This window comes from Callionymus lyra, chromosome 4 (assembly GCF_982586985.1).
Source record: "Callionymus lyra chromosome 4, fCalLyr1.hap1.1, whole genome shotgun sequence".
NCBI lineage: Eukaryota > Metazoa > Chordata > Actinopteri > Syngnathiformes > Callionymidae > Callionymus > Callionymus lyra.
Window position 1 is genome coordinate 11,312,951 of NC_141821.1, and position 13,727 is coordinate 11,326,677.

Genomic DNA, 13,727 nt, shown 5'->3' on the forward strand with positions numbered 1-13,727 from the left:
TCAAGACATTTTCATCCAAACTGGTTTATCTAGGTCACGTCTGATGCTTTCCAAGCTAACGGAAGCGACATATCGGATGCTTTTAAGGGCATCGAGACACACTGATGCTTCTGAACTGTACATTGACGTGGTAATCCATCAGCGAGACGATTTGTTTTTTGAGTCATATGTGTCGTGCGTCACCTCACAGACCAACAAAGTGACTTGACATCTCCGTGAAAAACGTTGAAACCTCCTACCGGAGAAAGACATTAGCGGAGAGAGAGAGACGGTTGAATTAGTTTTGAATGAAAATGCCTTGAAGGTATGATAACATGTACAGGTGGCTCACCGAGACGTGTTCAGACGCAGATCTCCATTTCTATGAATATATTAGCATTCTGAGAGAAATAAGAATGGAATGTGACCTTGAACAGTTACAGTAGCTTTCAGGATCTTTAGCAAACCATGATTTCCAAAGTGACATTAAGCAGAAGTTGAAGTGTGCGTCTGTTGAGTCCATCGAAAACATCTTAAATCCAGATGATCTGCTGCAGCCAGATGAAAACTGTTGGCGTTCAGTTCATCAACTTGAAGTTATTTTGCCATTAAAATAATAGCTATTACTCTTACAGACAATACAAATGTGTCTCTTAAGCTAAATGTTTTTTTTATTTGCTGTTGAAATGTGTGTTTGCTTAAAATGTTTTAAATTAGTCCATAGTTCCTTGAAGGTTTTTTGGTTCTGGAGCAGGAGCAAGATCTTGTGATCGGCTCATGGAGCTTCATGAAACAGCTTCATTCTTGGGTGGCGTTCAAAACATTCAACAACGGATCAGAACATGCCATCGAGTGGAACTTTGTAAAGAATTAACTGCCTCATCGGTAGTGTTGGGTATTGTTCAGGTTTATCTGACGCCAAAAACTTAAGTAATATTGAACATTTTCAGTAGTACTTTGGGGCCTCATTTTGTAAATTGTAATTGACTGAGTTACAATCTGTTAGTATCATTTTGGGTTTTAATTAAGTAAATGAAACAGGTTTAAGTAGACACATGGACCCCCGATTCCATCTATATGGCCCCGCATGAACTAAAATAATACTATAAAAATGGCGATTTATAATATCATTTATAATTAATCAGTATTTATCAATACTATGACTAGTTCAACCCTAAATATATTTCCCTAAATATCCTTGTTTTAGTGGTTTTATATGATATTTTAAAACAAAATATATATAAGATTAATTATTACACATTTTATTTACCTCTGGTTTTAATTTCATTTGTTATCATGCATTTTTGTACGTATATTTTTCTAAAGATTTTTGTTTGGATATATTTTTTTCTCCTCTTTTTTGCCTTTTATTTGTATTTGTTTTATACTGCTCGCAGTGCTTAATATAATATTTTTCAATAAATATATATATATATATATATAATGTATAGAAAATAATAATTAATTGATTTAATGAAATAATGGCATAATAACACTTGTTTTTCATTTGATTTTAAATGAAAAAATATATTTAATACACAATGTTTTTTTCGAATCTTAAAAAAAAAAAGATATATATAAAATATGAATTTGAAATTTGAATGTCCCTTTATTTATTTATTTATTTATGATATTCAATTCTTTATTTGTACCTTTCTTCCTTTGGCTTGACGGCCCCTTATAACATCCACAGTATATAATGTTGCCCCTGAGGAAATATAATAGCCCACCACTGGGTTTAAGGGGTTTTTCAAACGAAATTCAAACTCCTTTCCTACTCACCCTCATGTTTGGATTATTTATTTTTTTATTATTTCAGGCAGAAATTTAAACCCATATGACGGTCATAGTCTAGTTCAAGTCTCTTGCGTTGTCAGTACACATTACAGAAAGTACGGAGGTATTTGGATGTGATGAGACTGTGTTTGATTTAAATTGAAGATGCCTTTAAGTTATTTTCAGGTTTGGAATCTGACTTAAAACTATAAAGAAAAGAAGATTTTATTCAAAGTCACAACAGTTTACTCATTATAACGAGAGATGAATACAAGACCCTCTCCCTAGATGGTCCCATTTTCACTCGACTGTATCAGTCGCACCTTTATACGTGAGCATACGTTATCTACTGCCCGTGAAACAGGACAGAGTTCAGTCACAAGGAAACCACAACCGATGTTGTTAAATGTAACAGATGGAAGATCAATGTTTCTTCTTATCTGATTGAATCGGTCGAGTCTTACAACATCCTGAGACATTCCTCGGACAAAGCAGTGATTGAAACGAGAGCAAAGGTTAACATTTAGTTTCCAGTGGTTGAACAAATATGAAAACACTCAACACGCTCAGTAAGTATTTTCCCATCAGTTATCTACAATTTTTGGAGCAAAAAAACCCATAATAAAATAGAAATTTGCATCACTTTTACAGTCTATCAGAATCAAATGTTGGCCGACCGCGACAGATATCAGACATGCCACAATATCTTACAATAACGATGTGTTTTATTACACAAAACAGTATAAACTTTCTGAATGTATTCTATATACATAAATATTGCAAAATATATCAGATGTATGAAATAAAAAAAATAATATAAAAAATAATATACAAATAAAATATAGGAACAATATTCTTAATAGCACAAATCCTTCATCACACAAATAACACACTCAAAAAAAAAAAAATATATATATATTACACTGTTCCAATGAGACCAGAACACGAATGCTAAAAGTTGACCTTTCTGGCCTTCCTTGATGCAAAATCATCAATGATGTCATCATAGGAGGTCTGCTCCCCTACTGTGTGATTGATGCTGATAACAGCAAGGCTAGTGAGATGTTCCTGAGACATGGTTGACCTCAGGTATGACTTAATCAACTTCAACTTTGAAAAGCTTCTCTCTGCTTGAGCTACATTGACTGGCAGAGTAAGTGCTATCCTGAGAGCAGTCCAAAAGTTGGGATAGATCTCTGATAGATCCTTATCGTGCAAGAAAGTGATAAGATCAAGAAGGCTCATTGTTGTTGATGGCAATTTAGGGAAGTTCTTGATTTCCTGGACGAGCATTCTACTGTCCAAATCCCCGTCCGATCATTTGGAGAGACCCAGAGGTGAAGTGTCCCCCGCGCCCCCCCTCCTTTCTTCTCTCACTCACAGCTGCACCTTGTCAGCGAACAGCTCCAGCAGGGGGCGCCAGATCGCCTCATACAAATCTGTGTTGCAGAGGCGCATTTTAATTTTTGTTATCAAGCGCTCGTGCCGCCCCCCGTATGTCATGAAAAAATGCCCGTACCTAAAACCGCTACTGGTGCCCATCATCGTAGTGATTAAACTTCAGGTTAACTAATAAAGTCCAGTAGGTGGCGATCTCCAATCAATCAATTATCATTGTTTAAATCCAGTGTGAGTGTGACATTTAAAAAGGAGAATCATCCGCCCGTTTCTGAGTCCAGGTCCTGTCAAATATAGATGTCTAACGCTGGACATCCAGGACGTTTTTCCACACATGACAAAATGGCGAGCTGTTGCCGAGCGCTGTAGATATGTATCGGCCAACCTTCACTCTCGTGGGAGCGATCAATCAAGGAGGCGTGAATCCAGCGATGGAGGGATACTCTCGCGTCAGGGATCCCCGGTCAACGGTCCATCAGGACCCGGACGGCATTAGCCAAAGTCGACGTCGCACTCCGGCAATCACGGTTTTCTTAACAAACGGCCTTCTTTATAGTCACCTCAAAATCCCTTTCTGAAGCTTAGGATCAGGACATGAGACGGTAATCCCGTGACCCTGAGACGTTCCATCAGTAATAAGAATCTATTTCCTCTCATGCATCACCTCGGTGTAACAGCAGAATGCATTTCATTGAAAACAAATGTTTTATTTCGTGCTTCAAAAGATGCTCGAGTTGGAAAACGACGCCATAAAAAGTTGTGGCGGCGGCATCCTTATCACAGGTTTCTGAAAGGGGCCAATACTTTTGGACACTTAAAAGAGAGGTCTTGAAAATTCAAACAGCGGCCGGGATTACTGAGGGCACTATTAATTCCCTCTGAGGGATCAGGGTGTGATTCGGGTGACAGCTTTCTCTTCCCTGAAGCAACCTCATTTTCTCTCTCTTCCCTCTGATCCTGTCAGCCAGTTCTTATTCCACCAGACTGCAGTTGACTTTCACTGTCAATGACAGCTCGAGTTTAATGTCACCGGTGAGGGGAAACGTTTTTTGCAGAGTTATGACCAGAAATGTCATCCTGTCCTGTTTGATTAGCGATTCCTGCGGATATTTTCCGGTGTTTTCAAAATAGAAATAAAGATGGTATCAGCAGCCATTTGATTGGCGACAATTTGGGTCAATTTGAGTATTGAAGACAGAGTTTTGCGAACACTATCGGCTTCACCTCTTGGTGTTTTCACATGACTCCTTTTGTCATAAAAAAGACAAAAAATATAGAAAAGATATTTTATTTTTTATTTTTTAATAAAAATATAGTTAAAAACTGAGATAACAGGCCAAGTGAAATATAAAAAATTATAAATATTCAGGCAAGTTTAGAATATACAGGATGGTGCCCCTTTTTTAATGAAGAAAATTTAATCAATTACATTGTACGTGTATTGATTTTTAAATATTGTTATTAAATATATATATTTTAAATATATCATTTTAGCATCATAATATTGCTGCGGGCTCACAAAAAAAACAATCACACATTTTTTAGAGACAATCTTCTCAATATAAATCAATAATACATTATATATTGATGTTAACATCCTATTAATTCTTTACGAAAAAGTGGAAGGTGTGGGAGGCGTGAATGAATATTTGATCATCATCGGAAAAAAATTCCAACTACTAACATAGTTTGACTTTGTCAGGGTTCATCTGGAGAGCCAGGATTCCCCGGGTTGCCAGGTTCTTCTGGGCTCCCGGGCTTTAAAGGTCATAGGGTAAGTAACTGCCATCGTCGTCAACATCGTCTTAAATCTATCAATTGTTCTATATTTCTATCGGCAGGGCGAGACGGGAGAGACGGGCCCTAAAGGAAAACAGGTATTTTTTTTCATTGACACAAAATCCTTACGAAACATCTATTTAGTTTGGTATTATTGATTGCTGAATGAAAATTAAGTGAATCGAGTTTTAAATGTTCTTTTCATTTGATTAAGGCAGAAAAACATTTTGTTTTAATTCCAAATAAAAACACTTCTTTGTCATTTACAGTATATTCATAACTTCAATCCCTTTGGTCGCAAATGTAACTTTCTTTTTCCATTGAGAATGAAGACCATGCATCCCTTTGTCCTGCATGAGCTTAGTAGAAAAATGATTTGCTCAAAAAAAGAAAAAAAAACAAGTATTTACTATAGAGCTATTGAAAATGTTTAGTGTGGAAGTTCCCATTACAATAGAGAAAGACTCACTGTTAGTGATTTAAAAATGTGTAATGCTGACTTGAGTACTCGATGGAACACAACTTATTTGTATTGCACAAAAGCGAGTCATAATAGATAATAAATAGATAATAGGCTTTATAGAACAGATCATGAGCTCAGTGGATCTTAATAGAGAACAGTTTCTGTTTTTTTTTCTACAATTCTATATTACAGGAAGTTATTTCTTTGTTGTTGTTTTGATGCTCGATGTCTTGGTTACCTCATTTTATGTTGTTTTCAAAGCATTTTGGAATATCATATCATTTCGGTGCATCCCTAGTATTTACCCAACCTGGGCCAGTAACCAAACGTGGCTCTTTTATTGTACTTGTAAGTTCAGATGCTTGAAAAATGAAACAGATATTTTTTTCAATGAAACTTAACACTTTTATCTTGCATTTCTTTTTTCATTATTAATTACAAGGTCAACTTCAAAGGTCAAAAGCAAAGAAATACAAAGTATAATTTGAATGTTTTTGAATCACATTTACATGTTTTGTCGTAAATTATTAAAAACAAAAACAAACGCCAAGTATCATGTGTAAATTAAAGAGTAATTTACGCAAAAAATAGATTCAAACAACACAAAACACTACAAGTAATAAATGAAAAAGAATAATAAACACAAAACACAAAATGTACCTGCACATGGAAATATTAACGTTCAGGACAGTAGTCCCTCCGCAGCACACCTCTAAACAGTACTATAATACAATAAATAACATTTAATGTCATTATGTGTTTGAATTTTAATAGCACGTAAGATTTCTTATAAAGGTCCTCTCCATAGAGGGCGCTCTTGCAACATTTCCTTCCTTTATTACATTTGTGTGCCAGTGGAATACAAAACATCATTGTATCTGTCACATTTGCATATACATTTATTTATTAATCTTTTATTTATTTATTAAAAACATCTTTCTTCAATATACCTTCATGACCTGCACAACAGTCACGGTATATAACATGGCCACTGATTAAATGTAAATGAAAAGTAATAAAAACAAATAAAAAGTGTTAAAGAATGCAACAGTTTGGCTTTTTTTTATATTATTAATACAACCTATTGTAAAACAACATCAACAAACCCCGCAACTGCAGGAGTCACGAGCGACAAACACGTCTCTGGAAATCTCTGTACAAACAGCAATCACAAGTAGCTGCAGGTGCTTCAGTTTTTAAATCACGATGATATGAAAACACTGCCGGTAGGTGAAGTACATATGGATTAATCCTCAAACACAGTGTCGCTAATTCATCTCCGTAAAGGTTGTTTCATCAGATTTAGCTAAGCAGCTGCACAAACAGCCAGCAGGTGTTTTAATAAAAATGCGAAAGAGAAATGATTCGACTCGCATACAACCCACAAACACGGCGACAAAAGGTTCCACTGATCAATGGCTCGTCTCCGAAAACAAGGTGATTTAATTACAAAAGGAAGACGATGAACCAACTTGAAATTCCAGCTGTTGTCAGTGTGCGAAACAAAGTCGTGGGACAAAGTCTGTGAATCACTCAGTTGCCTTCATGTGCACCAGAGAACAGAGTGATGGCCCAGAGGAGCAAAGACAGAGAATATGTGTGTGTGTGTGTGTGTGTGTAGCAGTAGCTCCAGGATGAGGTTGCGAAGCCACACGCGAGCTAAAAAGTGTGGTTTGTTAAAGGTCACCACTCGCCGATTCCCATCCCCTCTCGGTGGGTTTCTCTTATTGGCTGCGAGTTGTAATCATGACCTTTTGTTTTAACGCACACACGAGCAGGAGCTTATGCGCGCACACACACAAACACACACACACACACTTGAGAATGTTCAGTCACAACATCCTCTAACAAAACATTGATTGTGGCACATATCCCTGGTTACCAAACACACAACAACACACAAAAGTGTGTGTGGGGAAAAAGAAAATTGACAAAGTCTTGACTTAAGTCTGATACATGTGTTTGCAGGGAGAGCGAGGCAGAGATGGAGAGCCAGGAGATCCAGGGGTACCTGTGAGTTTGTTTTCATTTGCTTTCTATAGGGGGCAGCAGAGTATAGTTCTTCAACAGCTGTCGAAGTCGAGCGTATTTTAGGGAAGTCAGTGTGAATACAGGGACAAAGTGTTCTGGAGAGGGCAGCAAGATGAGGCGATTATTCAAAGTCGCCACGATTAGACCAAACGCTGCTTATTTCGTCTGTACATTTAAACATATGGTTAAGCTGTGGTTATTATTAAAATGGATACAATATGTTGCTGCGGGATCTTACCAGTTATTATCGCAGACTATGGGGAGAAAACACGCCTCCTCTTGGTCTTTATAAAAACACGTGGACGACTCTGCGCGAGTGCGGCGTGACTGATGTGTCACGGCGCGCTATTACAGCACTTCTAATTGCTGTTCATGCATATCATTAAAATGACATTCATGCTGGCTGCTGGATCTCAAGACGGCACAATTAATTATTGTTCTTTGTTTACACGGACCATGAAAAATGAAGTTTATAGTCAAATGGGTGTGGAAATTAACTGGCAGATGGCGGTTCTGCAACGCTGACTGTCCTTTTTTTATGCTGATTATATGCCACAGAATTGTAGCTCCCTCTGACACCGGACATGAAACAATCCCTGACAAATGTTCTGTCGGTTTAGACTGACTTTAATTGAGACTTCAAGCTGGTGAGGAGGATTTTGAACTGTTAATAGAAACTTAACTTTATATGGCTGACTACTTGTGATGGGCTTTTAAATTGGTAGATTGATGAGGCTTCATGAAACATCTGAAGCTTCATCCTCTTGTTTGACACTTCTGGAATGAAGCAGCAAGGCGGGAGACACTTCTGTTTTCACGACAATGCAATAACACTGTGACGGGAGCCAGATTCGAAAAACTTCAATTAGGGATTGGGTTGGAACAATTAGGGATATTGGGGCCTCATGATAAAACAGGTATCATGATACAGTGTCTTCATTTTGGAAGACCACCAGATGGCACTCTCTGCTTAATAATCTCTGACTCTGTTCAACTATTTCAATGAAACCTGGCATCATTTTCAAACCGAGAATTCCATCTCTTTGCCTTTTTAAAATGAAGACAGTGTATCATGAAACCCCATCAGTTGTTTCATGAGGCCTTATCAACAAATCACTGGTGTCTACTAGTAATAACAGGTGTTAGAAAATAGCGATATAACGATATATCGCGATATTTCCTTTCCCGATACTGTATTGATATACAAAAGCACTGTATTTTTTTTTAAAATAACATTTTATTTTAATTTAACAGACATTTTATGGTTAATAGTTCAACAGCTAAAAAGACAATGGTTTTATGTTTTAATTATATGTCTTTAATTTTACAATTATTTGACAGTGTTTATTCATTTGTGTGCTGCATTTAAGAGTTATGGTCACTAGTTGGCATCATTTGCAATTTCCTTCCTGCCAAGACTGAAAAAGAAAGGATACACCAGACTGGAGCAGCTTTTAAAGCAGATGTTTGGACTCATTTAGGCTTTTAAACAAAATTTAAAGATAAAACAGATAGTGGATATTGCATGTTGCACCAGGTTGTTCAAGACCGTTTAATGCACCTCATTGTTCAATGTAAGTATAAGTTACATTTATTGTTAATATTTTGAGGAGCACTTTAGTACAAGCACTTTCATGTTTGATCATTTATTTGTTTTAAAAGCCAGATAAATGTGTTGTTTCTTTAAAAGAAACATGATACTGTTGTTACTACAATATCGCAATATATCGCAATATACCGCATCATCACACATGTATCGTGATCGGTACTGTATCGCCACATTCCTGCCGATACACATCCCTACCAGCCCTACTAGGATGGTGTTTACCGTCACCTACTCACAGCAGGAGGGTTGTCGGCTTAATTACAGTTTGAGCAACACTCGGGTCAATGAATCTAAACCGTCTGTGTACGTGACCAGTCGATATGTTCCCCCGGTGGACTGTTGATCTGTCCAGGGTGTCCCCAACCTCTTACCCCACTTAGCTGGCATAATCATCCACCCTATGAGATCCTATTAACCCCTTAGAGAGTAACATGTCCTGATTGTTTTAATTAAAACGATTGAATCTACTCTCGATTATTATTTCTCATTACTCGTAGGTGTCTTTTACTACGTTCACTACTTTTATCAATAATCTTTTTTATAGTGTAAGTTCTTTAAAGTATTGTTTTCCTGATTCTTCTCTTATCTTATTACAAATACAAGTTATAGAGTGAAAAAGTTCCAATCAATGAGTTGACCTTCCCTCCATCTAATAATGTTTTCCTACATTGAATACAACTTAAAATACATCCCATAATCAATATTAAGCTAAATCACCATTAAGATTAATGTAAGAATAAACAGCTCGATGTGGAGAGTAATGAGAGAAAAAGATAGAAAGTGACAACACCAGGACTCTTGCTTGAGAGTCGACTGGGTATCGTCCCTGCAGTCTGTTGCTGTACGGAAGACACTGGGAACGTGATAAAACGGAGAAATTTGAGAAGGAATTTAGTTTCATACATAGAATAATTGGACGGTCGATCTTGTCACAGCTGCGCAGAAGCCATGCGAGGTAAATGTCTTTATTTCTCCTCACTGGCAGATGGGAATACCTGTTGCTATGGTAACATAAACCCAGACCTGCTCATTCTGACAAGAGACTTAATATCCTTTATTTCACGCCTAAATATACTCCGATCAATTTAGAGAACAAATATAAAGACTTCTTAATTATCCATCCGCTGTTTGTATCCAGCACCAAATAAAGGAGGAGATTGTGTTGTTATAAATAAGCATAAAAGTTATTTATGCAAACGTTCATTTGCAAGTTTTGAGTGGCGGATACAACGCGATGAAGGGGTCGTGCTGAGCTCCTGAGACGTCCGTGTTGGAAGCGACAGGGAGAGCAGAGTGCTCCTAAGATTTAAATTGATTATAACATCTGTTTTAATTCGAACGGAAGCTCAACAAATCAAGGTTTGATGTGCCACATTAGAAATCAGACAACATTCAAATCAAACACAACATCACGCTGACAAGCCCTTGAAAATGAAGGCCACTGTGAGGGAAAATAACGAAATAGAAATCCACAAAGAACAAAGATGACAAAAATGTCATGGCCTTTTATACCTGCTACTTAATTACTGTTGAGAGACAAAACATCCTGCTTCATGGTTTAAAAAAAATTGATGAATACTCACATCAATGATCAGTCAGAAACTGTCATTATTTGATAAATACACTTACTAAAGAGAGCATATGAAAGTAGGGATGGGTATTAATACTTATGAGGTATCATGATACAGTGTCTTGATTTTAAAAAGGCCAGTAGATGGCGCTCTCAGTTTGAAAATTATTAATTATCAATTATCAATTAACAATCAAAGATCATTACACTGAGGGTGCCATCTAGTGGCCTTTTCAAAATAAGGAACTGAATCATGAAACTTCATCAGCTGTTTCATGAGGCCTCAACAAGCCGTAACCACTTTGGTCGTAAAAGGACCAGAAGAGCGTAGATTTCAGATCGACTGTCTTTATCGCAGATAAAAAGTTTGTCTTAAACACAAACATTCACCGGGATATATAAAAAGTCATCTCTGTGATTTGAAGGACTCTTACTCCTCATTGGTATTCGCCTGGCAAATCCTCTCATGCACGATGTCTCATGCACGCTCACTTTTATATAGGATTTTTCGAGACATGTTGGCATTCATTCTTTAAGTACCGTTTAACACTGACACCATTCTAAGAGTTCCAATTTGGCACCCGTATCGAATTAAATCTATATGATAAACATAGACCCATGATCAATAATAAAGTAAGTAAGTAAGTAAGTAATTAATTTGTATTTGTATAGCGCTTTTCCAGACCAGGGTCACAAAGCGCTTAAACAATCAAAACAATACTCAATAAAGTATATACTTTAAAGGTCAAGATAAAACTGATAACACAAAAGGAGTTCCAGAAAATCAAGGAAAAGCCTGAACAAATAGAAACGTCTTAAGATGTTTCTTAAAGGAGTCAGTAGACTCCATCAAGCGCAAAAAGAGAGGAGGATCGTTCCAAAGCTTAGGAGCAACAGTCTGGAAGGATTTCTCTCCTCTGGTCCTGAACCGTGTTCAGGAACCATCAGTAGATTCTGATCCACAGACCTCAGAGCCCGAGCTGGGGTGTAAGGCTGGATCAGATCACTGATGGAAGGAGGATAGTTACCCAAAATTCTAACTTCAATTATTTCCTACTCACCCTCATGTCTACTAAGTGTTCGGATTATTTTCAAATTAATCTGTTCCTTCTCAGAGTTAAAGGCAAAAATGTAAGTCCATTTTATTAAACAGACTGGCGAATTTCCTCCAAAAAGACACATTTAAAAACATCCATACACCTCCGTACTGCTCGTCTGTAAGGTCCACCTTGGACCTTTTAATGCTTGTTTGTGGCAGGCGTTGAAAGACCTACAGCGCTGTAAACTGGAAGTACTCCAAAAGTACGAAAGTGTAGACAGTATGCTGTGTGCGCTCTGGAGGCCTAGAAATGGGCGATTTACTCTAAAAATACCCTGTAAGATAAAAATATAAAAAATAAACTTGAGGTAAGACACTTTCACTTCATTCTAAATTCAACAATAATTACCTTACCTTTAATTAATTAAGGTAAAACGTCTTGAATAGTTAATCATAGATAAAAATTGATTTAGAAATTAACATTTTTGTCCTCAATGGTAAAATAATGAATATACTGAATATTTGATCTAAAAAGGGCCTTGATGAGTTAAGATGATTAAGTAGATTCTGTCTATCAGATAGATTCTATTCCAGCTCCGATCCATTTTCAATAATGTTGTTCGGCAGAAAAAAAGGGTGACTTGGGTTCTATACACAAGTCTTGTCTATGAGACACCATGTCTAGTCTATTGTTCCCTCTCTATAAGTCCACTTTTCAGAACAACTCTACACAACACTCTCAAGGCCAATCGCATCAGCAGTGAATCAAAAGAGTGGAGTTGAATAGCAGACAGATTATGCCTTCAGACAGATTTCCCTTTTCCCACCAGCTGACATAAATAAGAACCTGCAGTGCAGCTCAGTATACCTTCCCTTTTGTTTGAGATATTTACAGCAAAACTCAAGCTATCTTACAGACTTGCCTTCATCCAAATTTAAATGATTATGTTGCAAACTAGCCTCGAGTTATGCATCAGGTCCTATGGCTCATTTCACACACATTGATAAAGCTGGCTTATATTTAGGTGAATATTGCATGTATTTACATTGACATTTTTATTTGGCCACTTGGTTCCAAAACCAGCTTTTCCACCTTACAGTGTAGATTCATTTATTTCCTTTAAGATACTAGTGATGTTGAAGCTTCATGAAGCGCTATCCTTCTTTTTCAGAGCCCACTAGATGGCACTTTGCAACAATATGGCACTGCTTCATGAAGCTTAATGGCCATCACTGATAAATACTCTGCTTTTACCAAGAATGAAATGGATAATATAATTTTTATTTATCTTTTTTTTTACTATGCCAAAAACACAATCACACTAAATATGAAGAAGTAAGTAATAAGTAGTTATTATTTGTAAAACGCCTTTCTCACACCAGGGTGACAAATCCCTTCAACCTACAATCAAAGCAATACACCGTTAAAATACATGCTTTAAAAGGCCAAGACTACAGGTTTCTACTGTTTATGTAAGTTCTTACGGTGTCCTTATAGTACCAGGTACTGCCATATATCCCTTTTACTGAAATATACACACGGTCATGAAAATTGGACTATATTCTTCCATGGTATTCCGAATTCTAAATGTCCTCTCTTTAATGTCTAAATGTGAGATTTCAAAATTGCCAACTGTGTCAACACATGTTCTAATTTCAGTACAAAATGTGTCTTCTCACCTCAGTGAAATATGTATCAGTTGCATTAAATCTCTTATAAATTGTCAGTGAAACTTAAAACAGTGAAGGCGAAATGACTTTTCCGTTGGCTTAACCAATAGGGAGGTCCGTGCTTTCATGTTTATGTGTTGGAAAGTCTGATAGTTTGCGTGAAGATTCACCTTTTCCATTTAAAGCTGTAATTTTAAAGAAAATCATCTTTTTTCTAGGAGGTACCACGTATATCTTTAAAACAATGTTCTTCTGCTCAGAAATTTTCGAGAAACATTGACATCACTATGATGGTCAAATACGATCAAATTCACAACAGTAGATGGTAAAAAAAAAAAGACAAGCCTTTAATGCCAAAGCGCCAGCATCTGTTTTCATCTTCCCAAGAAATTTAAATTACATTTTTAATGACACA

The 13,727-nt window shown here is 36.8% G+C and overlaps 1 protein-coding gene across 1 annotated transcript in view; it reads left to right on the forward strand.

Moving 5' to 3' along the window:
* Positions 1-13,727, forward strand: part of LOC148081746 (uncharacterized) — a 57,435-nt gene that overhangs the window by 29,746 nt on the left and 13,962 nt on the right. The window contains exons 24-26 of the mRNA XM_087788756.1: positions 4,856-4,927; positions 4,995-5,030; positions 7,364-7,408. Of these exons, the coding sequence (XP_087644882.1) occupies positions 4,856-4,927; positions 4,995-5,030; positions 7,364-7,408 (153 nt within the window). The remainder of the gene's footprint in view (positions 1-4,855; positions 4,928-4,994; positions 5,031-7,363; positions 7,409-13,727) is intronic.